Source organism: Chelonia mydas, chromosome 2 (assembly GCF_015237465.2).
Source record: "Chelonia mydas isolate rCheMyd1 chromosome 2, rCheMyd1.pri.v2, whole genome shotgun sequence".
In the NCBI taxonomy this organism is placed as follows: domain Eukaryota; kingdom Metazoa; phylum Chordata; order Testudines; family Cheloniidae; genus Chelonia; species Chelonia mydas.
The window spans coordinates 171,254,758-171,281,561 of NC_057850.1; the positions used below are offsets into that span (position 1 = coordinate 171,254,758).

At 42.8% G+C, this 26,804-nt stretch overlaps 1 protein-coding gene across 12 annotated transcripts in view; it reads right to left on the reverse strand.

Moving 5' to 3' along the window:
• SUGCT (succinyl-CoA:glutarate-CoA transferase) overlaps positions 1 to 26,804 on the reverse strand; it is a 481,412-nt gene that overhangs the window by 107,326 nt on the left and 347,282 nt on the right. For 3 of the 12 annotated variants that reach the window (XM_027821213.3, XM_043540559.1, XM_037890009.2), the window contains exon 13: positions 25,429 to 25,534. The exons of 5 other annotated variants lie outside the window; for them this stretch is intronic. In XM_027821213.3, the coding sequence (XP_027677014.2) occupies positions 25,429 to 25,534 (106 nt within the window). Of the gene's footprint in view, positions 1 to 18,084; positions 19,029 to 25,428; positions 25,535 to 25,643; positions 25,708 to 26,804 lie in introns of those variants that run through there. 4 more of the 12 variants (XM_043540555.1, XM_043540554.1, XM_037890010.2 and 1 more) reach the window with 4 other exon arrangements.

The following is a 26,804-nucleotide window of genomic DNA, read 5'->3' on the forward strand; positions in this document are numbered from 1 at the left end:
CACACAGACCCAGCTCTGGCGACAGCTGTGGGGCAGAGGCCCACAGCCCCGGCTCCAGCCCCGTTTAATCCGTCGCTGCCACAGGATGGGGGCATGTAGCCCTGGCTCTGGCTGCAGCCATGGGGGAGAGCAGGGTGGCACACAGCTCCAGCTCCAGTCACAGCTGAGGGGCAGGGACGCATGACTCCTTCTCTGACTGGCTGTAGTTGCTGACAACTGAAGCCGAAGAAGTTACTGAGGTATGGTAAAGTCACAGAATCCATGGCTTCCATGACCTCCGTGACTAAATTGTATCCTTACCAATGAGTAATAATGGGAAATTGCACCTCCACTATCAATCCCCTCACTTATGGAGCTGTCACGCTGCCTAGAGTGGCTCACAAGCAAGCTCAGGGCAGACTGTTCAGAAGCAGGGCACAAACCCCAAACTGGTTGTGAGTTCTATAATTAGATTTCACCAACCCAAAAACAAGTGTGAACAACTAAAGCACTAAAACAGTCTTGCCATGGAGTCACAGATAGTCCCCTTGGGCATTCCAGTCTATTTTAGCAACCAGGCAAGCTGGACTATGTAATAGATGGTCACTTTACACCATAAATCACAACAATATTCAGGTAACACCCAGTCCCAAAGGACCACTCACTAATCCAGGGGTCGGCAACCTTTCAGAAGTGGTGTGCCGAGTCTTCATTTATTCACTTTAATTTAAGGTTTCGCGTGCCAGTAATACATTTTAACGTTCTTTAGAAGGTCTCTCACTATAAGTCTATATATTATATAACTAACTATTGTCGTATGTAAACAAGGTTTTCAAAATGTTTAAGAAGCTTCATTTAAAATTAAATTAAAATGCTGATCTTACGCTGCTGGCCCGCTCAGCGCGCTGCCAGCCTGGGGTTCTGTTCACCTAGGCCAGCAGCAGGCTGAGCGGGGCCTGCGGCCAGGACCCTGGTTGGCAAGGGGCCAGCAGCCAGAACTCCAGACCGGCAGCGGGCTGAGCGGGGCCGGCGGCTGGGACCCCAGACCGTCAGTGGGCTGAGCGGCTCAGCCCCATGCCACTCAGCCTGCTGCTGGTCTGGGGTTCAGTCCGTTGACTCCTGCCAGCCAGGGTTCTGGCTGCTGGCCCTGCTCAGCCTGCTGCCGGTCTGGGGTCCCGGCCCTGCCCACATACAGTGGGTACCTACCTTCTCCCTGGTTCTAGCCATTCTCTTCCTCTCTCTCTGCACTGAGCTGAGAGTGGGAGTGCACTGAGCACAGGGCTGGGGTGAAGGAGCAGGCTGGGGGTTGGGGTGTACGGTCTGGCCAGGAGCTAGAATGAGGGAGGGGGCTCAGGGTTGGGGTTTGGGTGTGGAGTGTTGGGCAGCTCCCTTTTGGTGTGAGGGGTACAGGAGCTCCCATTTGGTGCTCAGTGTGGGGGTGGGAATGTGGGGGGTGCAAGAATCAGGACATGCGGTGCAAGGGGGCTGGGTATGTGTGGTGGGTACTGGAGTCAGGGCAGTGGGGTGCAGGAGTCAGGGCATGGGGTGTGGGGGGGCTGGGTATGTGTGGGAGGTACTGGAGTCAGGGCTGGGGTCGTGGGGGGGTGCAGGGGTCAGGGCAGAGGGCTGGGTGTTTGTGAGGGGCTGCAGGGATCAGGGCAGAGGGCTGGGTGTGTGTGAAGGAGGTGCAGGGCTCAGGGCAGGGGGCTGGGATGTGTGTGTCGGGGTGTAAGGGTCAGGGCAGAGGGCTGGGATGTGTGTGGGGGGTGTAAGGGTCAGGGCAGAGGGCTGGGGGTGTGGGCTAGGGTCCTGGGGGTGCTCCCAGCCCCCTGTCCAGAGAGGCTCATGGCAGGGGGCTGGAGGCGATATGCCCTGATTCCCTTCCCCAAGGCCCCGTCCCCACCTTTTCTCCGCCTCCTCCCCGGAGCAGCGAGTGCGCTGAGGCTCTGCTTCTCCCGCTCCCTCACAATGGCCATCAGCTGATCGGCAGCAGGGCGGGAGAGGAGGAGGGGCAGGAACCCTGCATGGCTGAGGGAGGGCGGAGCTCGCCTGCCCTGCAGCAGCAGCCGGCAGGACCAAGCTTCTTCACCCTGCCCCGGGGTGGGGCAGAGAAGAGTGGGCCGGGGTGGGCAGGATTTTTAATGGCACGCTGCTGCCTGCCGGGGTCCCGGCCTGGGTTCAGCAGCGGGCTGAGCAGGGCTGGTGAATGGGACCCGGCAGGCAGCAGCGTGCAATTAAAAATCGGCTCGCGTGCCATAGGTTGTCAACCCCTGCACTAATCCCACGTCAGCTGTACTCAGATCTCAAACCAAAGACAACACATGTAGCCAATTTTGGAATAAACTAACTGAAGACTTATTAACTAAGAAAAAAAATTAGAGTTATTTATAAGATTAAAACAAGAAACATACACACATAAATGAGTTCCAGTCTTAGATTTATAAAAGGTAATATAGGCTTCCATAATAAGCAGCTCTATATGTCCTTTATGGCTGACCCATGGCAAGTAGCATGGGGATCTCTTGCTTAGGTTTAGGAATCTTTGTCCCTCTGAGTCCAGACAACATAAAGATCCTAGTTTCTCCTTGTCAGGGATTTTTATCCCCTTCATCCCAGAATCCAAGCTGATGGGATGAGTTCATGTGCAGACCTCCCCTTCCTGGAAAGAGTGAGGAATGCACTCAGAGGTCCCTGTCCTCTCTTGCCTTTTTCAACACCTACATGCAGCCATCAGGTGAACTGGTCAGATGACACGACAGTGCCAGCAATACGCCTACAACACAAGGTTCTGCCTATTCTTCACCAAATACAACCACATCATTACCACCAAGATGGCCCAGTGCTTGGACACGATTAGCTCACTGAAGAAGAACGGCTGGCTGAAACTGAACCCAAGCAAGGCAGAGGTGATGTCTGTGGGAAGAGGAAAGTATTTTGAAGAATCTGCAACCTTGGTGAAGTATCGTTTGGTTGAAGATACAAATCCAGAAATGAAGGTTACTCATCTGTAACTCATCTCATCTCAAGGTTCTTCAAGATGGACTCTGCATATTCACACTCATGGGATGCTCCGGACCAGTGCAGCCTGAATAGTAGAGCTTTAACTAGCAGTAGTTGCTAGAGTGTTCATGCTCCTCCCTTGCCCCTCCCCTCAGAGAACTTTGAACATTCCAAGGCGAGGGTATAGAAGGAGCATGGTGCTCCAGCTGCCTCAGTTCCTTCCCCTGTGACCCCAAACTCCTTGATCAATAGGATTCTGAGGTAGTGGGGAAAGCTGGGCAGGGACCATGAATATGCAGAGTCCATCTCAAAGAACCTTGGTTACAGGTGAGTAACCTTCATTTCTCCTTCGAGGGTCCTCTGCACATTCCCATTCATGGGATAATTGATAATGAATAACCCAAGCAGCATGGTGGGAACAGGGAGTCCTAATTAAATAAGGACTGTAGAACTGCTTTTCCAAATTTTGCACTAGATCTATATTCTAAATCTAAGGAATAGTGTTTAAAGTAAATGTGTGGTTAGAACTCCACGTTGCCACTCCAGATATTTCTATGAAGGGAACATGCCTAGAAAAAACCATAGACACTGCCTTTTGACTTAGTAGAATGTTTCCTAATTCTTTCAGGAAAGGACAGCCCTTTTGATTCATACGTGATGTTGATACACACTCTAACCCATCTACAGAGCGTTTGTACAGAAACAGCTTTTCCCTTATTTTTAATTTCGTAAGCAATTAACTATTTATGGGATTGTCTAAATTGTTTGGTCCTGTCTAAATAAAAGATTAGAATCCTTCTAACATCCAGTGTCTGCAGCATAGGCTCTCCACAGTGAGTATGAGGTTTACGAAAGAAAACGCAAAATTATAGACTGAATTACATGGAAGTCTGAAACCACTGTTGGTAAAAAATTTAGGATATGTAAGAAGACTACCTTCTCTTTATGAAAAACTTTGAATGGTGGAATCAGACATCAACGCAGGCATTTCACGTATACATCTCACAGATGTAATGGCTATGAAAAACAGTCTTAATAGACAAATAAAATAAATCACAGTTATCCAAAGGCTCAAAGGGAGATCTCATCAACTGCAAGAGCACTATATTCAAATCCCAAGGTGGGATAAGGTGTCTTATTACTATGCTATTAGTAAAAATTGATTTTCCCTCCACACATATGTGGTATACAGATATGACTGAGAGATGAACCCTGAAGACAGTGAGAGATTTTTTTTTTCAAAGACAGCAGATATTGTAAAATGTAAGTAATAGGTACTGTATATGGATCCATATCGTACATAGAAATCCACAATAAAAACCTTTTCCATTTGTGACTGCAACATCACCTTGTAGATTCCTTTCTAAAATGTAGCAATACACCTGCACCTTCAACGGGCAACTCTTTTCTAAATTCCTACCTGGAGTCCAATCCCCCAGGCTATTAGATGGAGAGACTGAACATCTAGATCAGGGGTCGGCAACCTTTCAGAAGTGGTGTGCCGAGTCTTCATTTATTCCCTCTAATTTAAGGCTTCGCGTGCCAGTAATGCATTTTAACGTTTTTAGAAGGTCTCTTTCTATAAGTCTTTAATATATAACTAAACTATTGTTGTATGTAAAGTAAATAAGGTTTTTAAAATGTTTAAGAAGCTTCATTCAAAATTAAATTAAAATGTAGAGCCCCCCAGACCGGTGGCCAGGACCCGGGCAGTGTGAGTGCCGCTGCAAATCAGCTCGTGTGCCCCCTTTGGCATGTGTGCCATAGGTTGCCTACCCCTGATCTAGATGATAAATCATGCTGTGCTGCTGTGACAACAAGTCTGGTACCAGATGTAGAGGTTCCATTAGACCTTTTGACTAAGTTCAGATACCATTGCTGCCTTGGCCATGCTGACACTATTAAAATTACCTTGGACTTGTCCTTTCTTATTTTGTTTAGGAGGGGAATTGGGGGAAATGTATACATCAGGCCAGAACCCCAACGAATTAGAAAGGCATCTGATATTGATTCCCTGTCCCTGCCTGCTCTCAAGCAAACATTTTGACACTTTTTGTTGTTGCTGTGTACGGGGAGACTTTGGCAAACCAGTAAAGTGCCTGAAACCACTACGACTTATTGCTAAAAGCAGCCAAGTCACCAGGCTGTAAATTAGCCAAGAAAGCAGGCTTAGCTTAACCAATGCAGGAGGGCAGGGGGATTTTTGGGTGCCACAGAGAGGGCAACTTGACCCTGCGTACTTCCTGATAAGAATTGTATTGAAGTTGCTGATACATTCATCTTAGAAGAGCAGGATGTGCCCCAGGAATGTCTATGGGGGCCTCAAGGCTGCAAACTCTGGAAAAACCCACATCTGGTTAATCGATAATCAGAAGAAGCCTCTTGCTTGCCCATTGGAACTGCTTGCTTAACAAGTTTTCTTTAAGGGACATGTCATTCTATTACTTATGTATGGATAAGGAGGAAAAGTTTGAGGTAGTGGGACTCTTCCGGACTGGACTCTCCCTCTGGATGCATCTTGTGTTCCCCATTAGCAGACGGGCTGTCGCTGTGCCACTAGAGAGCCACACTCAGCTTTGGTCATTATCAAGGGTTGGGGGTGTTTTACTAACCTGTTGTGGACGTGTGTATAAGTGCTTGAGACTAAGTAAAGTTTAGCTTTAAGTGAAAGTGCCACTGAGTGTTGGAGGTCTCTCGTCCGAAGACGAGGACATGGTGTCACAGATGTGGTTGAAGCCAATACACCCAGTGGTGACCTGGAGCCGGTTCGCACCAGTTCGCGGGACAACCGGTTCTAAAAGGGCTTCTAAATTTAACAACCAGGCAAAAGTGGTGCCTTAGGTGCCGACTCCGTGGGTGCTCCGGGGCTGGAGCACGCACGGGGAAAATTTGGTGGGTGCAGAGCACCCACCGGCAGCTCCCTGCCCAGGGCCCGGCTGCAGCTCACCTCCACTCCACCTCCTCCCCCTCCCCTGAACGCGCCGCCCCGCTCTGCTTCTCCACCCTCCCCTGGCTTCCTGTGAATCAGCTGTTCGCGCGGGAAGCCGGGGAGGGCTGAGGAGCAGGCGGCAGCTTTGCGCTCAGGCCCAAAGAGGTGGAGGCGGAGGTGAGCCATGGGCGGGGGGGGGGGGGCACGAGGAGAGCCGCCCGTGTCACAGCAGGTAACCCGGGGGGGGGGAACTGCTCCCCGCCCGCCGCTTGCTTCTCAGCCCCACCCCCCGGCTTCCTGCGTGTACAGCTGATTCATGGGAAGCGGCGGGGGGCGGCGCGGAGAAGAAGGGTGGGGTGGCGCGGCGCATTCAGGGGGGAAGGCAGTGCGTAGGTGAGCTGGGGCCGGGGGCGGGGAGCTGCCAGTGGGGGTCTGCACCCACCAAATTTTCCCTGGGGGTGCTCCAGCCCCGGAACACCGACGGAGTCGGTGCCTAAGGCACCACTTTTGATGTGATCAGTGGGGGGAACAGCCGCTCCCCCTGCTCCCCGCCTAGCTACGCTATCCCACCCCTAGGAGCCAGAGGGACCTGCCGGCTGCTTCCTGGGAGTTCCTGGCTCTTAGGGGTGGGGTGGGCACCCACTACGGTGGCTCATGAGACCCTCCTGCCCGGTTCTGGGGGCAGTCAGGGGACAGGGGAGGGGGGTGGGATGGGGCAGGGGTTGGGGGGGGCGTCAAGGAACATGGGGGGTTGGATGGGGCAGGAGTCCCTGGGTGCGGGGGTGGGCCACGACACCCTCGTGGGGTGAGGAGGGAACCTGTTGTTAAGATTTTGGCAGCTCATCACTGGATACACCTAGCAGCCACAGAAAAATCAATACTGTTTTTTGTGGCGATTTATGGCCTACTTTATAAACCTGTCTTCTGGGAGAAAAGCCTTTACCATAGTCAAATCTAGTGTTGCCCCAATAAAGGGGATCCTCTGAGTTGGGATCACAACTGACTTCTCCCAGTTTACTTGTAATCCTAGATTGGCAAAAGGACAACATATTTGTTTTACATGCAATAGGATACCCTCAGTGGACAATGCTTTTATTAAACGATTTTTCGGGTATGGTTAAAACATCCCTTGTCTTCTTATGTATGCTGCTACTACCATGATGGACATTTCATAAAAACTTTGGGTGCCGTAGACAACCCAAAAGAGAGGACCATATACTGAAAATGGTCCTGCCCAACCACAAAATACAGGTATCTCTGATGACAAGGTCTAATTGACACATGGAAATAATCCAGAACTGAATGAGAAGGCATTAGAGAAGTTAGAGACAACATACGGAAACGATATTTTTTTACGTGGGTGTTTAATTTTCTTAAATCCAATATAGAGCAAAGACCCCCATCTTTTTTTGAAATTATAAAATAATGGGAATAAACCTTTCCCACTTTAACATTTTATCTGTGTGTACCTTACATAAACATTCCCTTTCCAATCCTCACTTTTGCCTCATGAGGGACACTTACTGATCTGAGCCATTCATGCCTCCTTAAAGTGATGGCTGATGCTACTTCCTGAGCAGAAACATCCAAAGAGTCAAATGATGCTCTCAATTGGTGTTTGGGAACATTCTGTCCTTCCGTGACCAGAGCAGTCACAAATTGCTTATGTTCCTTTGGTAGTGTATTAAAAAAAATAACATCTTTCCCCCAGGATGGTACTGGTACCATAACTGCATCATAGTTTGAAATATGCACAGCTAAAGGGGTGGAAAAATATTCGTGTGGTGTGTCCTGGATGGAAGCTGGAGGTATGTAGGTTAAGTATAGCAGTCAGTAGGTTTCCGGTATAGGGTGGTGTTTATGTGACCATCGCTTATTAGCACAGTAGCGTCCAGGAAATGGACCGCTTGTGTGGCTTGGTCTAGGCTGAGATTGATGGTAGGATGGAAATTTTTGAAATCATGGTGGAATTCCTCAAGGGCTTCTTTTCCATGGGTCCAGATGATGAAGATGTCATCAATGTAGTACAAGTAGAGTAGGGGTGTTAGGGGACGAGAGCTAAGGAAGCGTTGTTCTAAGTCAGCCATAAAAATGTTAGCATACTGTGGGGCCATGCGGGTACCTATAGCACCCAGAAAAAACCCTCCTGGCCACTATGGATGTAGAAGCCCTCTACACCAACATTCCACACAAAGATGGACTACAAGCTATCAGAAACAGAATCCCTGATAATGTCATGGCAAACCTGGTGGCTGACCTTTGTGACTTTGTCCTCACCCACAACTTTTTCACATTTGGGGACAATACATACCTTCAAGTCAGTGGACTGCTATGGGTACCTGCATGGCCCCACAGCATGCTAACATTTTTACGGCTGACCGCTATACTTACCTACATGCCTCCAGCTTCCATCCAGGACACACCACACGATCCATTGTCTACAGCCAAGCTCTAAGATACAACCACATTTGCTCCAATCCCTCAGACAGAGACAAACACCTACAAGATCTCTACCAAGCATTCTTAAAACTACAGTACCTACCTGCTGAAGTGAAAAAACAGATTGACAGAGCCAGAAGAGTACCCAGAAGTCACCTACTACAGGACAGGCCCAACAAAGAAAATAACAGAACGGCACTAGCTGTCACCTTCAGCCCCCAACTAAAACCTCTCGAGCGCATCATCAAGGATCTACAACCTATCCTGAAAAATGATCCTTCACTCTCACAGATCTTGGGAGACAGACAAGCCCTCGCTTACAGACAACCTCCCAACCTGAAGCAAATATTCACCAGCAACCACACACCACACAACAAAAACACTAACCCAGGAACCTATCCTTGCAACAAAGCCCAATGCCAACTCTGTCCACATATTTATTCAAGTGACACCATCATAGGACCTAATCACATTAGCCACGCCATCAGGGGCTCGTTCACCTGCACATCTACCAATATGATATATGCCATCATGTGCCAGCAGTGCCCCTCTGCCATGTACATTGGCCAAACCAAACAGTCTCTACGCAAAAGAATAAATGGACACAAATCTGACATCAGGAATCATAACATTCAAAAACCAGTAGGAGAACACTTCAACCTCTGTGACCATCCAGTAAAAGATTTAAGGGTGGCAATTTTGCAACAGAAAAGCTTCAAAAACAGACTCCAACGAGAAACTGCTGAGTTTGAATTAATATGCAAACTAGATACCATTAATTTGGGTTTGAATGGAGACTGGGAATGGCTGGGTCATTACACATATTGAATCTATTTCTTTAAATTAAGTATCCTCACACTGTCTTGTCGACTATCTAAATGGGCCATCTTGATTATCACTACAAAAGTTTTTTTCTCCTGCTGATAATAGCTCATCTTAACTAATTAGCCTCTCACATTTTGTATGGTAACTTCCAACTTATCTGTATATATATATCTTACTATATGTTCCATTCTATGCATCCGATGAAGGGAGCTGTAGCTCATGAAAGCTTATGCTCTAATAAATTTGTTAGTCTCTAAGGTGCCACAAGTACTCCTGCCCTTTTTTCCTCCCAATGTCACCTAGTCTCTTCCCTTCTTTGTCAGATGGAGTAGAGTGTAGTGGGGCACATTTTGATGTTTGTAAAGTCACTTCTACCACTAAAGAATTTAGAGATGGATGGGTGTGGAACATGGCCATACCCTCTTGGGGAAATGGGTGCAATTTATCGTCCTTCTTTGATAAGGGTTGAGGACATGAAGGATTATTCCAGATGGCTTTTGCTGGTTGGCTCAATACCTCCAATAATGGAAGCATAATCCTTTGTCTAGTTGCTGTTCCCAAAATATCAAACAGTGGGTGAGATGACTCCTCAACTGAATCTGAAGGAATATCTAGAGTGCTCACTGAGCAGTTCAATAACTCATGAAAAGCTGCAGAGTCTGGAACTGACTTAACCCCATCAGTTCTTCCTCTTCTAAAAAAAATTACTTCCATGCTATAGGAGACTTATCAGGGCTCACAGATTCTATCAGATCTGTGTCTGTCAGATCCGGAGTGTGACCTTGATCTACACACTCACTCGGAGAAGCCCCGTTCCCATACATCAGGAATTGTTGATAAGGAGCCAGGGACGGCCAATAAGGCCAATGCATCCACAGTGCTATCTGCCAATCTGGCCAAAAGCCCATATTCAGATCCGAATGCATATATCTTTGTTCATATGGATCCGCGTCATACAGGTGTCTTTGCTCATAATACTCCTTCCACAGATCCGGACTCCAAATCAAATTCTTTCTCTGATCTGAAATCGCTCTCAGTTCCGATGGAACTAGAGACAAAAATACCCTTGGCTGAACAAGGGAAACTGGAGAAAAAAGTTCTTTTCTGGGAATCCAGAAGGTGTCCTTGGAGTTGGAGGAAAAGCAGAATCCCCCAATCACTCTACATGTCCTTTCCCTTCTGAAGACAGCCATATTTGAAACGATTGGAGTATGATTTCTCCTTGCTCCAATAACATAACTGACTCCACACCTGGTGGATCTGAGGTCAGATTTGATCTATGAACCTGTGTCTGAACAATTATGTGCTGAGGTGCCGTACTATCAGTCACTGGTGTCGCAGCATGCCCTTGCTTCACTGGCTCATTTGGATCCGAGGGTAATGAATCCAAGGAAGATAATTTTGTCACCTTTCCACAAAGCAGAATATCAGTACTCAGTTCCTTAAATTTGGTTTGTATAACAGAATCCTTCACTCACAGATTGGCTCTCTTAAGAGAGCCTGACACTGTTGAGGGCTGACTACTGACAGCTTCCTGGGTAGATAAATCATTATCTAGAGGATTGGCTAGACACAGAGGCTGACACCTCAGAGGTTTTACTCTGTTTCTGGTCCTGGTCACCAGACCTCTTACAGTCCAACAAAGATGGCTTCTCTTTTTTACCCACAGAACTGTCCTGGACCAATGACGGTCTACGGATCATCTCAGGAGCCTGTTCCCTGCCATATGGCTTCTTTCTTTGTTCTTGAGGTAAACATAGAGAAAACTGAGCACTTGGAGGGTGAGTACCCTTCCCCTAAGCATGACAGGCACAGAAAATGTGTGTCAGATGCTGGGAACAGTGCTGGACAAGATACACATCTTTTAAAACCAGGTTTCTTTTTTTGTTCCATTAAAACTAACTATACTATTACTAACTATAATACTAAACTATCTATAACTACAACTACTAACAATTACGATTTTAAACTATGTAACTAATCACAGAGCCAACAGGATTCTTGAGCTCCTCACAAAATGTTTAGCTGGTCATGGTTGGAAGAAACTGAAGGGGGAGGAGCACCATGCCCCTTTTATACCCTCACGTTGACTATTTAATGATCTCTGAGGAGAGGGGTGAGGGAGGAGCATGATCACTCTTACGACTACTGCTAGTTGAAGCTCTACTGTTCAGGCTGCACCGGTCTGGAGCATCCCATGAATGGGAAAATGCGAAGTCCAACTTGAAGAACTGATCAGTTTGGTCTATAGTTTAGCACTCTTTGATTCTTCTCACACATTAAGTTTCACATAACAGCATCCACAATAATGTTATCATCTCTGGTTGGGTAGGAAACTCCATCCCATCCTGGCAGACAATGACCTTACGTCAGTTAGTCACACTTTCATCACTTTTTGACCAGACTACAGCAATGCAATATACTTGGGCATGAAGCCTTCAGCACTGAAGGATCTCCACCTGGTACCGTATGCTGCAGCATGTCTCCTCAGCAACAAAGACTACAGCGAGCACATCATCATACCTGTCCTCTGCTCCCTACACTAAGCTTCCCATAGATTTTGAATCAGGTATAAGGTCTTGGTCCTTTTCTTCAAGGCACTCAATGATCTGGGCCTAGGGTATCTAAAAGACCACCTAAAGGTCCAGGATGAAGACCATGGTCAACAACTTTGCTCCTCTGGCACAATGGAACATGGTCAACACAAGAGTAAAGCTCATCTGTGCAGGAGACAGGACTTCTTGGAAACTGGTCCAAGACTGGGGAATGCACTCCCCCAGGAACTCAGGGTCATCAAATCTCACCACTTTCTGCTCCAAATGCAGACTCATTTCTTTGATATTGCCCTTTTTAACATGAATACATAGCACTACATTTATAAAATCCCCCAAACCTAAACCCTATCAAAACACTCCACTGCACACGGTTCTCCCCCTAAGGAGAGGAGGAGAGAACAAAGAATAAGTGACAGATGTTAGTCACATTGCTTACAGCACTGTAAGAAGGTGCTCAGATACTGTGGTAATGAGTGTGGAATAAGAGCCTATATAAAACAGAACAGAACACAAGGGGTAGCAGTGCTAGTTTCCCCATACTACAATGTGTCCTGTCTCACTTATGATTAATGAATCCAAATGCACTTTTTTAAAAAAAATCTGCATTCCAGCTCTAGCTCAGGAAGATCCCAGAGATATTTCCTAGAAGGGAAGCATTGTGTGTTTGTCAGGTGGGTTTGGATCTCATGACCTGCACATCTTTGAACTCTTACACTTATTCTGCACAATCTCTTGTAAATGTTTATTTTTAGTTATTTATAACTATATCTTTATATCACCACCTAAAATCAAGAGTCAGGTAGCACATTAGTTTGTTTTTGTTTACAAAAAAAATAGTAATGAAGGTGGCCCATACATAAATAAATATATGAGCTCCACAGTGTAAACTGCTAAATGATCAATTTGAAACATTTGTTGGCAAAGTCCAGAAAGCCTGGGATATCCTATATGGAATTTAGAGAGAGACAATGATACATGCAAAGCTTCATTTATGAATGTTAAAACTATTTTAGTAGAGTGGAATCAAAAGAGACATCCTTTAAGATCTTACAGCAACATTACACTACTCAAACATTAAATGTATACATGTTAATAGGGCTGATGCATTACATACAATATATTTGGACAGAGTTGTAAGCTAACGTCATTTCTGGTGGACGTGTCCTTCTATCAGATCGCACTGGAAAGAGCTATGCACAAATCCCACCAGTATTATTAATATTAGGGGGGAGTTGGCAGGAGGGGTTTAAACATTCAATGCGTGTGTCTGTTGGGAGCTCTTACACCACTACGGAATGTTTCAGGTGAACTTCCCAAATGCTTAAACTTAGCCCTCTTCTGCAATATGCAGATATATCCTGCTCTGCTGGGTTGGATAGATGCCCTTCTTTGCTCACACTGTGGAGCCCGTATCTAACTAAAACTCTGATAATGGAAAAGGTGACTGCTATGAATAAAGGCCACATACTGGATTTTTACAACATCTGGAGACCCCTCCTGAGAACAATACCTGACAAAGGAGGCTATAGTGCAGAGTCTGGGCTACATGAACTTGTGTGGGAATTTGTGAAATGCTGGATAATATATTTTACAGAAACAGATGTAAGGATACTGACTGATTTAATTTGTCAGAGCTGTGCAAGTCCTTTAGGGGGTCTAGAAGCAGGTACGGGATGGGTTTATGTGAGGTTGTTTGTTTGCAGTTCTTTGCAAGGAATGAAATTATTTTAATTAGACACACTCTCTTGATCAACTACCATGCACCTCAGTTAGAGACAGAAATAGTAAATACTCAGGATATATGGACTAAGAATACAGGGAGGTGAGACAGTACTTCAGTTGTTTTATCAAGAAGACTGAAATTCATGACCAATAAGAACATGTACAGCTATGTGTGCAGAGATTAGGGTAATAAAAACTCATGCTTCACCCCATGCCTCCCAACGGAAGGCACTGCACAACCAGCACATATATACACGCACAGGCATTCTTTTGTGATGGAAGGGAAGGGTGACCAGGAGAAAAAGGGGAGTGAAGAGGAAGTTTAAGCTGTTGCTGACATTAGCTGAAGGGAGGGAGAGTGAATATGATTTGGGGAATAATTTACTTTGGAATAGGAACAAGGCTTGCAATATTAGGCTAAATGTACAGGATGTGTGAGAGAGCTTGCCCAGAGGACTGGACCATACACCACAGCAATGTACATGCACCTCAGAGGTTTTATTTAGCCCAGTGCAATGAGTGCCCAACCCTATACTCCACTGATGAAGAAGGCCAGTGAAAACATGCACCTGTGGTGTGAGTATAGCAGCAGAGCTCTGTGTAGCTCAAAAGCTTGTCTCTTTCACCAACAGAAGTTGTTCCAATGAAAGATAATACTTCACTCACCCCGTCTTGCTAATATCCTGGGACCAACATGGCTGCAACACTGCAAATAGCAACAGTAAAGGCAGAGTTACACTGTCCTTCCACCTGAAGGCCCAGCCAGGATCCTTTCCTAAAGCATTCCCAAATGTGACCTGTGCAGGCGTGAAGATAAGTACATAAAGGCTTAATAAAAAAAAAATATTGTGTGGAAGTAGCAACAGCTGCTTACCACAGATGCTTCAGATAATAAAGTGAGTTAGCATGACAATAGATCAAATTAAAGTGATGTGATGTGTAATATATAAAATTAAAGTGATGGGAACCAACTAGAAAATTAAGCTCTCTCTCCCACTTACAAGTAAATGACTTTCCTGGCGCAGATGAATACAATGGTTGATCATTTATATAAGAGTTAGAGATGGGCTGTGACAAGGTGGTCACATCCCATAAAAAATACAGTGTTTTATACACCTTCCAATTTTCCCCTTCTCAATTGTGACTCTCAAACTACAGTAATACTTTCCTTTTTCTTCTTTAAATAATTTTCACCCTGTTCAGGACTACATGACTGCTATCATATAAAGACCTATAATAAAACCTCTGCATTAACAATCAAATTAAAAGGTATATTGGAATTGGAAAAGGTTCAGAAAAGGGCAACAAAAATTATTAGGGGTATGGAACAGCTTTCGTATGAGGAGAGATTAGTAAAACTGGACTTTTCAGCTTGGAAAAGAGACGACTAAGGGGGGCTATGACAGAGGTCTATAAAATGATGACTGGTGTGGAGAAAATAAATAAGGAAGCACTATTTACTCCTTCTCATAACACAAGAACTAGGGATCACCAAATGAAATTAATAGGCAGCAGGTTTAAAACAAACAAAAGGAAGTATTTCTTCACACAATGCACAGTCAACCTGTGGAACTCTTTGCCACAGGATGTTGTGAAGGCCAAGACTGTAACAGGGTTCAAAAAAGAACAAGATAAGTTCATGGAGGATACATCCATCAATAGTTATTAGCCAGGATGGGCAGGGATGGTGTCCTAGCCTCTGTTTGCCAGAAGCTGGGAATGGGTGACAGGGGATGGATCACTTAATGCTTACCTGTTCTGTTCATTCCCTCTGAAGCACCTGGCATTGACCACTGTCAAAAGACAGGATATTGGGCTAAATGGACCTTTGGTCTGACCCAGTATGCTCATTCTTATGTTTAAATTACACATAAGAGCAGACAGCAAACCAACCTCTCCAGATATGTAAAAATTTCAACAGTGGAAAAACCTATAACAAACAAGGAAAGGGGAAATTCAGTTCAAATAAGCACAGAAAAATTGGAATCCTCATCTGAGCTATCCAAACGTATGGAAGCCACAAGACCCAGCCACAGAAACGTCCTATTTACCCCTACATAATACTGAGCCTTGGGGCCAACAAAGCATTTGTTTACTTTTGTATCTTGGTAACATAGAACTCTACCCATCTTTGGCCCCATCTATCCATATTGTCTCCAACCTCCACAATCCAAGTGGCTATAAACAATTTTTTCCTGTCCAAAACATTATTCTTTAGAATACTGAAATGATTAATAAGAGATGAATGGATGCAGCTCAGCACCTTGTCTGATCAAATGTCACCTTTTGTGGTGTTTGGCAGTTCTCTTTTCCTTAAGGATACAAGAGGCGACCGTCTTGATCAGACAAGAGGCACCCATGTGCGCATGTTGGCACATAAACACAGACACTCGCAATTTTCAGTTATATAAGTTAGCCAAAAACTGGTTTATTTCCTTCTGGGAGAATGTGTAACTCAAGCCTTTCTGTGTTTGTGATGTTACATTTGGCTGAACACCATTAATTTGAATGATTGTACATGTTACATGTTGGGTGATTAAACATTTTCATGTCAAAGAGGGTGTCTCGTTAATGCTGTGTGGAGGGCTTCTTTCTTCCTGCTGAAACTTGATCTTGACTAACCCTTCACATGAGTAAGGCGCACTTCGTATATGAACGTCTGGGCAAAGTGAGGATGTCTCATGTCTCACAGACTGCATCCAGTGAGTTATTAGCCTATTTATGGCTCAAGTGTGATTTCCCATCTGGTATTTATGGGAAAACGTGTTTTTGAAGAACTAACAGCATTCTTAGGTCAGAATGTAACTGCACAAGATTACCATTGCCCTCCAAAAGGTAACACAGTTATACACATACTTGAGGAACTTAAAAAGGTGTGACTTAACTAAAAATGGGAGGTTTTAACGCAACACTGCAGTTATTCACATAGGGCCTGATACGGAGCCCATGGTATTCTGTGGCCCTACTGTTTTCATATCACTAAGTGATAAGGGGGAGCAAGCCTGCCACACAGCAAAGACTATGGTCAGGGGTAGCGGACCACTGTGCTTCATGTCACCGTTGAATAGATAAGTCAAGAAGATGGAATGGAGCCAATGGTTTATGGGTCTGATCCAAAGCCCGTTGAACTCAATGAAAAGAGAACTAGAAGGGGATCATTAGAGCTGACCACATAACAACAATTCCGAATTTATGTTTGTTCTGGAACAAAACAAAATCTTTTTGAATGCTTTTGTGAAAATGAAATTGTGTTCAAATGTCCATTTTTGGATCAAAACCTGAGTTTTTTCATTTAGTTTGGTGTTTGCCTGTATGTCTCTGTTGCCTGGTGGTTAGGACACTGGCTGGGGCAGACACGGGTTCAAGTCCCTGCTTTGCCTGATTCAGAGCAATGTTTTTCATCCCAGATCACTATGAACCTGGCAGAGTAGACACTAGAACCTGGGTCACTCATATCCCTAGCCACCAGACTGTACAGTATGAGAGACATTCCTCCCCCACCCCCAAATGAAATCGTACTCAAAAGCAGTACATTCTGATAAGACAATAAAATATTCCAACACACTATTATCTCCAACAGAAATAATTCTGCATGATACGCCCTCTAAATATGAAAGGATGCTCAGAAATGATGGGTTGCTGACAGCAAGTTATCCTATAGCTGGAATTTACCCTAGTATTTTCTGCAGTGGTGAAGTCAGAACTGGGAGCAGAGTTATTCAAAACTGTGGGCAAAATTGTTACTAAACCCAAAACAAGTATTGGAGGCCTCAGTGCTAAATGGAATGCTACAATGCAAAATAGGGTATCCTAATTTCGGTGCCCCAATTTCAAATTGGTTTTATAATGTGGACTAGACAAGAAGAATGATATAATATTTGGTTGAACTTCTCTAAAGAAGGTTCTAAACATGTTCTACATATGCAAAGAATTAACCAGTCTACACCCGCAACAGGATTCTTGCAGGAACCATATTACATAGAAAAAAATGATCACTGGTTTGCGATTCACTAAGCCACCAGGTTGATTCCCCTGAACCATTCTAAGTATCTTGAATAAAATTTACTGGCTGGCACAGTCCCTTGCATCAAGACTGGCAGTGTTGATTTTGTATATGCTACACCACTGATACTGTAATTGTCTGAACTACTGAATTAATGAAAAAATAGAAGTTTGAAAATAAAAATCTTATATGCAAGAGATACTCTTGGCAAAACAATGAGGGCTCACATGAACAGCAGGGGTGAATGCTGATAGCCTGTTCTAGTAAAATGATATATAAAAAGAGCACTGCATCAATAAAAAATAAGTTAGCTAAATAAGCAAAAGTCCCATGAAAACTGTGATGTGCACAGACAGACAATTTTATAATTCTGTGTAGAACTAACTATTGTGAAGTCTACTTTTGGCATGTTCTGAAAATCTTTATTGAGCTCTATGCTCAACTGTACCATAGGCAAATGTCTCAAACGTTTTCCTGAATGGAATCTTTAATTTTTCAGTTGCACCTATATATGTATGTGCAAGAAACCAGAATGGAAAAAAGAGAGACAGTGTTATAAAACAACAATCATAAAGACAGCCAAAGGGGAGTTATTCCACTGAGTTAATCAGCCAGGCTTTCATGCCAAGCTACACATGTTTCTGGTCTCTCCCAGTCACTCAACAGCAAGGGATCAAATATTATGGTTCCTTTTCATAGCTATCCCAAACAAGCAAAAGCATAAATCCAAATAAAAAAGGTAAAATAAAATTTAAAAATTGGAACTCTCAGGTTGTATGGTGACCATATGCATCAATTCTCAAAAACACAAAGCAAAATATTCATTTCCTTTTTCTGTTGGAATACTTTCGATTTCTGACATGAGGAACTGTTCCCAGTAAGTGGTAATTTACAGTGACTTTTTATTGCTTAATGTGGAAAATCCAGAGGGGTAAAATATGGGAGTGTAAAGATATTATTCCCAATAATTTGTACAGTTAATCCTAAAAATTTGAAAGGTCTGTTTTTTTTTTTTACAATTAAACAAAGAATGCCATATGGAGTGTTGGGTGCAACATCACCACCACCACAGCTAATATATGAGAAAAAATAACCTCCTGCCTCATGGATGAGCCTTAGTAATTATGGCTTTCAGAGAACAGAAACAGTGTCTTTGTGATGGCACAAGGGAATGGGATGTTTTGTCACAGAAGGATTAAATCTTTATTAAAAACCAAAAGGCTGGGCCAATAAGATTTTTTTAAGAAAGCTTTTCCACTGAGATTCCAAAGCAACATCTTTTCCTTTCTTCCCTCAGACTTTGCGTAGAAGTGAAACTTTTCTTCTGCATGACAGCAGAGTTCTTGGAAAAACCATATAATTCTTCTTTCACTGGGAAATCTGTGTTTCCATCTGACTAGAGACGTAAAGCAGATATAAGGAATTAAGTATTCATCCAACTATCCCAACCTCCCCTCCCCTCAGACCGACCTAAGTTTTTTGGGTACACCATTTGCCATTCAGTGCACATCTGAGGCTTCAGCTCCAACAACGAAGCCTATGCTAAATGTAGCTGGATTTTCAATCATTCGGTATGCTGAAAATGAATAAAAACAAGAAAAAAATTCTGTATGGAATGATGGAATATGTATTAAGGTAGTTCATGGCCTTCACCAAATGTCCCACTTACAATGAGTTTTAAAGAAAACTTGAATTTGGGTCTCAGCACCATGGAATAAAAACAGCTTATTTTTTCCCCTCCCGGTTGCCAAATATGAATAAAGCAGATACTATGTAAAAATCATATTTCAGCTCTACTGCTCTTCATGCTGACCCTTTAATGAATCCCTCCTTCAAAGAATATTTGTCCCAAATACCACATCACATATATCTGGTTTGTTTAGTAGTTTTGTTCTAAAACACTAACCTCAGGTTTGTTTGGTTTTCTTCTTTACATAATTATAACACTGATTTCACCCCAAATAATCCAGTTTAGTTTTTAATTTACTTAAATCAGACAATTTATCTCTCACATGTAAAAGACTGATCATATTTTATTTGGTGAAACGATCCATTTCATCTGGATCAGAAATCCCAGCAGAGGAGTGAGTGCATCTGTTGGAAAGAAATCATCTTCCTTCTATACTAGAAATCATTTATATTATCTGTCTGCACTGCCAATCTAAAGGTCTAAAATGATCACACGCTGCTTGCACCAGGTCTGCATAATGAGGACATTTTTTCATAATTAGGAAAGTTATCATTTAAGGTCAGTAAGCAGCTAATGAAAGGGGAGCTTTTTATTCCCCTTTGCAAACTGTATGCCAGCACTGTGAACAAAAATAGATTACTTTTGTTACTTGATTTATTTCTCAAAAGGAGAGGACAGATGTCAAATATGCAAAGCATGTCGGTAAAGGGCTAGTTTCAGGCCCCATCAATTTTTCAACGAATACAGTGAAGGATTTTGGGGGCTTCCCTCCCTTACCCCCTTTTTTTCCTATTTCTGAGCAGGCAAATGGGGTATTCCTCTGAGTAAGAGGCCCAACCTCAGTTGTCACATTGTCTACTTAACCCTGTAGCCCTATTTCTTTTTAAAGAACTGATTCAAAGAAAACTTTTTTTGGTTTTGCTATGTTCTGATGTCATTTTACAGCTTTGTTTTATTGTTGTACTGCATTGGCTGACATCTTGTGCATGGTGCCAGCAGTCTAATTAAGAAGCAATCTTTTTTCACTTTCTTCTTTATAAAGAAAGAGCATTCAGAGCTTTTGGCCTCTTCCAGAAACCCACTACACTACAACAGTCCTTGCATTTTATACCTCTGATACATGAGAAAATACTTGCAACTGTATTGACCCTTCCAACAAACAAAAGGAGTGCAAAAGGTCTTATGTAACATTAGCAGCAATATAGGAAGAGCAGTACTTTTTAGTGGGCCAAAAATTTATAATACACAATTCTTTTAGACAGAACATGTCCCTTTCTCATGTGATGACAAGACTTGTCAGAATTAGATACCATTTGACAATGTAAATTAGCAATTTTTAGAACAAGTCAAAAGACTAGATCTACTCACACTGCCAACTAGCTACCTATGTGGAGGAATAACTTTGTATTTCTTTTACTTCTGCTTTATTGAAGTTGAAGGTAGACTACAGTCTAGTGCATGAAAGACCTCTACAATTATTGCAAATGAGAGGCACTTAGGTACTAAAAAGACACTGGCTGATTGCCAGCATCTTGCTACTTGCCAATAACAGACATGGGACTCTAGTACTGTCACCACACCACATGATAATCCAGTTTAATGCCTGTGCTTAGCCCTATTCTAGGTGTGTGTCACTCCAGGAAGTATGAACTTCCAAGGTAAGGTCAGAAAGTGACCTGAGTTTGTCATTACTCTCACTGTAACTATAATGTTTTACTTATACAGGATTATTTGCACTAAGCATGCTATATTTTATGTATTTTATGAAAGATCAACATGTCATGACCATTAATGATTAAGTACATTACTGTGCATCTCATAAAAAAACAAAAAGCTTCCACCATCTTTAAAAGCCTCTTAGAAGGACACATTTGGGATCTGGGTGTATAAGAATTTCTTCATGTGTACCATGGTAGACAGTTTGAAGATGAAAAAATTGAGGAACTGCATTCTCTTTTGGGGGTGAAGAAAATGCTACACTCCCCTTATCAACTGTTTCCATGAAAGTAGGATAGCATGCTTTAATGGGTCTCTGAAAATCAACGAGGAGCATGTTTCCTAAGAGAGTCATCTCAGCCAGTTTTAATTTGAGACAATACTAACAACATACAGTGGAAAGTCCCAAAGCCCATTTGCCTCCTATTGTCCTGCATCAACTACAGTTTCATACATTTAAATTACAAAAAAATCAAAAATATTTTACTTCTTTGGGGGCAAGAACCATCTTTTTGTTCGGTGTTTGTACAGAGCCTAGCACAATAAATAAATAATTACTACTACTACTACTACCACTACTACAGGATCACTGGGACAGATTTCTGCTCTGTCAAGAAGTTGATTAGATCTAGCTACAATACAACCTCATAATACACATATACACTTCTAAAAGGGGTCTCTATACAGCCCTGATGGTGACCAGTGAGGTCTTATATCAATTTAGAGACTACCATAAAAAAGAGGACCCTCCACCACGACTGCCAATCTAGTGGAGAACCTAAAATGATAGAAGACCTAGTTCCTCTCTGTCCCAAAAGCCACAAGACACTAGAACTTTCTAAGATAGCCAGACTATACCAAAGCTGGCCCCAGTGGATCTCCTTCCCCCTCTCTCCTCCAATATTATTAGGTATCCTAATCCCATTGTCTAAATCCAGAACTGGTGTTCATGGGTAAAACTCTATTGAAGTCACTCGTGTTGCACCCACTTACATGAAGTCTGAATTTTTTCATGTCAGCCACATCGAAGTAATAGATAATTTTCCACAAAGTCCTGGAGTGAAATCCAGGTTCCACTGAAATCAATGACAACTCCCATTGACTTCAATAAAGCCAGGACTTCACCCTGGTATCCAGAATTTGCTGCACTTTCAATGAATAGTAGTGGGAGTGCTGAACCTATTATCTAATGTCTCCCACTCATGAGGCTCTAGAGGGCAGCAGCTTGTAGGCAACTACATCCCCACTGAATGAGTGTACTGTTCTGTTACAGAAAATCCCAGATGGCAGGATGAATCAAACAGCAGAATGAATACCACACGGACCGAGAGAACTATCCTCTTATATTTCAGTCTGAAGGACTATTGTAATCTTAGTTTACAACAAGCAAGAATATTTCCTTTTCTCCTTAAGTTATTAATGCTGGACAGTAATAATGTTAAATGTTCAAACAGGCATGTTTTGCACAATCATACCTGCTTAGACAGGAATTGTCTAGAGTCTTGCATAAGTATATAGGAAAAAGAACAGGTTGGTCACTGTAGGCTGAAAAGGGGCAGGACAGTTATGAACACAGAGTTGGAGACAGATTCAGTTTCATTTCTTGAATGCTGTAGTCCAGTCAGTGAGTGTATGGATATAGCCTTACTATTGTCCATAAATGCTGATTATCCTTATCTGAGGGCTGCTTCATGAGGAGTATGTGCTGCAACTTCCATCAATCAAAGGAAACAGTCAAGAGAGAGTCTGCACTTCAGCAACTATAGTGACTCTTAATCTGTTCCATACCAGGATCTGCCTCCTCCTTTCTCACTGGGATCTAGCCAGCTCATGTGGCAATATGGGAAGGGCAAAGTGACTGTGTACTGGAAGGGTCATAACCCTCAGCCGAGGAGAGCCTACTGCACTCAGAAAGGTCAAACTGCCATTGTTTTACAAAACCAGGACAATGCATTAAATAAAGTACATTTAAAAGTATCAAAATATTTTCATTATGCTAAAGGCATTTTCACTCAGTTAATGGGGGATTAGGTGGCACAATAGGCTAACGTACTATTCTCCGTGGGCAGAGACCTGGGCTCAAGTCTGAACTCAGGAAAGAAGAAAAAACAAATGTTACGGTTTCATTCTATCCCTAGTAGATATGTATCTGTATCACAAAGCCATCACGTAGCTTGATACTATTTCATACCACTGTCAGCTTGTGCTCATAGATTTGACCCATGAGTTGCACACAATAGGTGTTATAGAGGTTCACTGGTAGAGTTGCATGGGAAATTTGGCACAGAGACTGCCAACTCCATAACTGGCTCTGCTCAGCACTATCGTCAGCCCTTGTTTGTCATGAATGTGACATACCCCGTTTGGCCTTTTTAAAAAAATTTATTTTTTTTTAAAGAGGGCAGTATTTTATAACCACCTATATTTTGTATTTATTAGGTGGCATTCTAACCTTTGTACCTGCACACAATCATGGAAATATAGCTTTGGAAGGGATCTCAAGAGGTCATATAGGTCATATATACTCCAGACCCCCAGACCAAAAAAGCATTTGCCATTCAAGCCTCCATCTGATTTTTGCGAATGGCCCCTATTGTTTGGGGTTTTTTTGTAATAACAGGAAGAACTGAAACCTCATATCCAAACACCTCCAAAACTCTGGAGTGTCTGAAACCAGGATCTAGATATAAATTTTGCAGCTTAAAGCCATTTCCAATTAACAAATTTTATGAATCACTGACAGTTTCTGCTCCGAAAAAACAGCCTATTACCTTTTGATGGTAGCACATGCCCTCAATATTTCAAGGTAAAGGTACTGGACAATATTTTAAACCTTTTTTCTATCTATGTTTTGTGAGTGCAATATCTTCTCTAAACATTTGGTCTGCATATGGAGCGACCTGAGAGTTAATACTAGCTAAAGTGCATCAGACAGGCCTTTAAGTAACACACACAGATGAAGGAGCCAAGGCAAGGACATAAGAAAACTTAAAACCCCTCCTTTTCTTTCTCCATATTGCTCTGGACAATCTGCAATTTCTGCCTATGTTAAGTTAATATTTATTTAATTTAAGGTACACTGAATATTTTGCAGTTATTACATAAATAGAACTACTCCTGAACAATACTCTAAAAACCTTCTTACTTCCCCAGTTTAATCAGGTAAATGCAGCTAATTAATAGCAAGCCTTTCAAAAGTAACTAGTGATTCAGGGTTCCTTCATTTTAAAAGGGCCTTATTTTCAGAGAATAGGTGCTCAGCATTCATAGCAGTCAAGTTTCAGTTGAGGTACCAAGTGCTTACTATTAGTTCATTATCATTCATCATGCTTTATATTACATCATACTCTCCTCATACATACTGCAATTTCCTATCCTTTTCTTCCATGTGGACTGTGATTTTTTAAAAACCTGGTAATCCCCAAGAGTTGTGTATGTATTCTGCATGAAGTAGCTAAAATTCAGGGCTGAAGGGGTTAGGAATGGAGCCAAGGTTGTTAGGGTTAGATTTTATCTATGGCATATGTGAAAAGGGGGCATTTATTAATTGCACACATATCTTCCCCTGAAAAAAGTACCCAAAACACCTGAGAACCAGCTAATAACAATGCACAAAGCTTCTGTAAGTGGCCTAAATTTTTAATGAATAATTTTTTGGAGACTGCAGTGGCCAGATGATTGTCTTGCTCTGGGGAACAGGGCTGGATTACCCCGACCTTTGCTAACTTCCTAGCCATCTATGAATCCAATTCACAACTGCCTTTCTTGTTTTTCAAAACTCTCCAAGAACTCACTCCACCCTATCTCCCTGACCTCATATTCACCTACTTCCCCACTCACTCACTCAGCTTCTCCAGTCTTGGCCTCCTCTCTATCTTCTCCCTATGGCCTTTCACAGTTGGGTATCTCTCTTTTGCTCCATCCATCTGGAATGCTCCCCTGAACCACTGAGTCACTTCCTCTTTAAATCTCACCTTAAAGCCTTCCTTTTCTCTTCAACTCATGACTGAAGCATTTTGTGATTCTGTGCATTTAGGACATGATATAAATAACATTAATTGTATAACTGTCCATCAAGATTTGTAGTAAAGTACAACATACAAATATGGGATGTAAAAAGTCACAGGCAACTTTTGCAATCACATATCACATGATAAATGTGAGACTTAATCTTAAATATTATCATAAATGCATATAGAGCATAGAAACTCACTGTCAAAGCTAAGTAGTTTTCTCTACCTTAGAAGATATTCTGAAGACCAAAAAAATTAGGGTAGTTTTTTTTTTTTGGAGCAGGGAGGGGGATACAGAAAGATGCTTTTAAATTCAAAAAGGAGCTCTCAACACACACACACATATGTACATAAAGACTACATTAGATTCAGTGGAATCTACATTTAAAAACTTTATTGTATGTTTTGGTGGGGGGTGGGATTTTTTAAATTTGTAATTAGCTGTCAAAGAACAAAATGCCATTTGTGTTTGGAAAGAATGTGTTACTTACAGAGAGTGCCTCCTTAAGAAAGAAGCTTTCATCACAGGATATATTCTGTGGAAACATACAGCTTACCTTGTAGCCTGAGCTCGATTACTGCAACTTGATTCCTGTCTTGACACTCAGCTTTCAGCAAAAATTGCCTATTACTATCCGCCGAGCAAAAAACAACATGCAAGCCCTTCAAAAGAAATTTGCAAATATTTTTAATTCACATTGATTTAAAGAATTATAGGACAAAAGCCGAGAAGTATTATTTTCCAGTCACACCACATCATGCAAATACTTACTTTAAATGATGGATTGATGTTATCATGCATTTGGGGACTTTTTACAGATCACACATAACAATACCTAAACATTTAAAAAGCAACAATCACCATGGTATCAAGGTGTGATGTGTCAGTTTCTAATAACTGTCCCTTGAATACAGAAGATCAACTAGAGAAAATTCCCATCCGCATAAATATCAGCATTTTCTACTGGGGGGCATTGTTGACATAAATTATCTGAATTTCCATTTAACCTGGATACATGGGATTGCACTGAGTGCAGTTGCTGGAGTGTATTATGTAATTCTCATTTTAAGCCACCTGGTTTCCTGAATCTGAGAGCAATGAGCAGTGAGCAAAGTTTATGGGTCAAACCTTGGTCTCTCTTGTACTCTTGTAAAAGTTATTGAGCCAAATTCTCTCCTGCCAAGATCTGGTTGGAGCTGGAGAGATGGGGCTAGAATCTGGAAGCCAGATTCTGCGAGCTCACCTACACCAGGTTGAGAAATGTATCAGAGGGGTAGCCGTGTTAGTCTGTATTCACAAAAACAATGAGGAGTCTGGTGGCACCTTAAAGATTCATTTGGGCATAAGCTTTCATGGGTAAAAAACCCACTTCTTCAGATGCATGATGCAGATGCATCTGAAGAAGTGGGTTTTTTACCCACGAAAGCTTATGCCCAAATAAATCTGTTAGTCTTTAAGGTTAACAAATGGTGGAGCACAGCTGCATTCCACCCTGACACACACCCTTCCTGCCTCCAAAATGGGACTTGGGATTGGCAGGTACTGGCAGATCCTGGCTGCTTTGAATTGCATGAGCACGGCAAAGGAGACAGTTTTGGGGGAGAGAATCTGGTCATACTGGAGTCAGTTGTGTCTGCATGGATGGGTTTACTTGAGGCCAGCGGGTGGCCCTCAACGTATAGGCAGGGGCAGGCAACCTATGGCACGCGTGCCAAAGGCAGCAAGCAAGCTGATTTTCAGCGGCACTCACACTGCCCGGGTCCTGGCCACCGGTCTGGGGGGGCTCTGCATTTTAATTTAATTTTAAATGAAGCTTCTTAAACATTTTAAAAACCTTATTTACTTTACATACAACAATAGTTTAGTTATATATTAAAGACCTCTAGAAAGAGACCTTCTAAAAACATTAAAATGTATTACTGGCATGCGAAG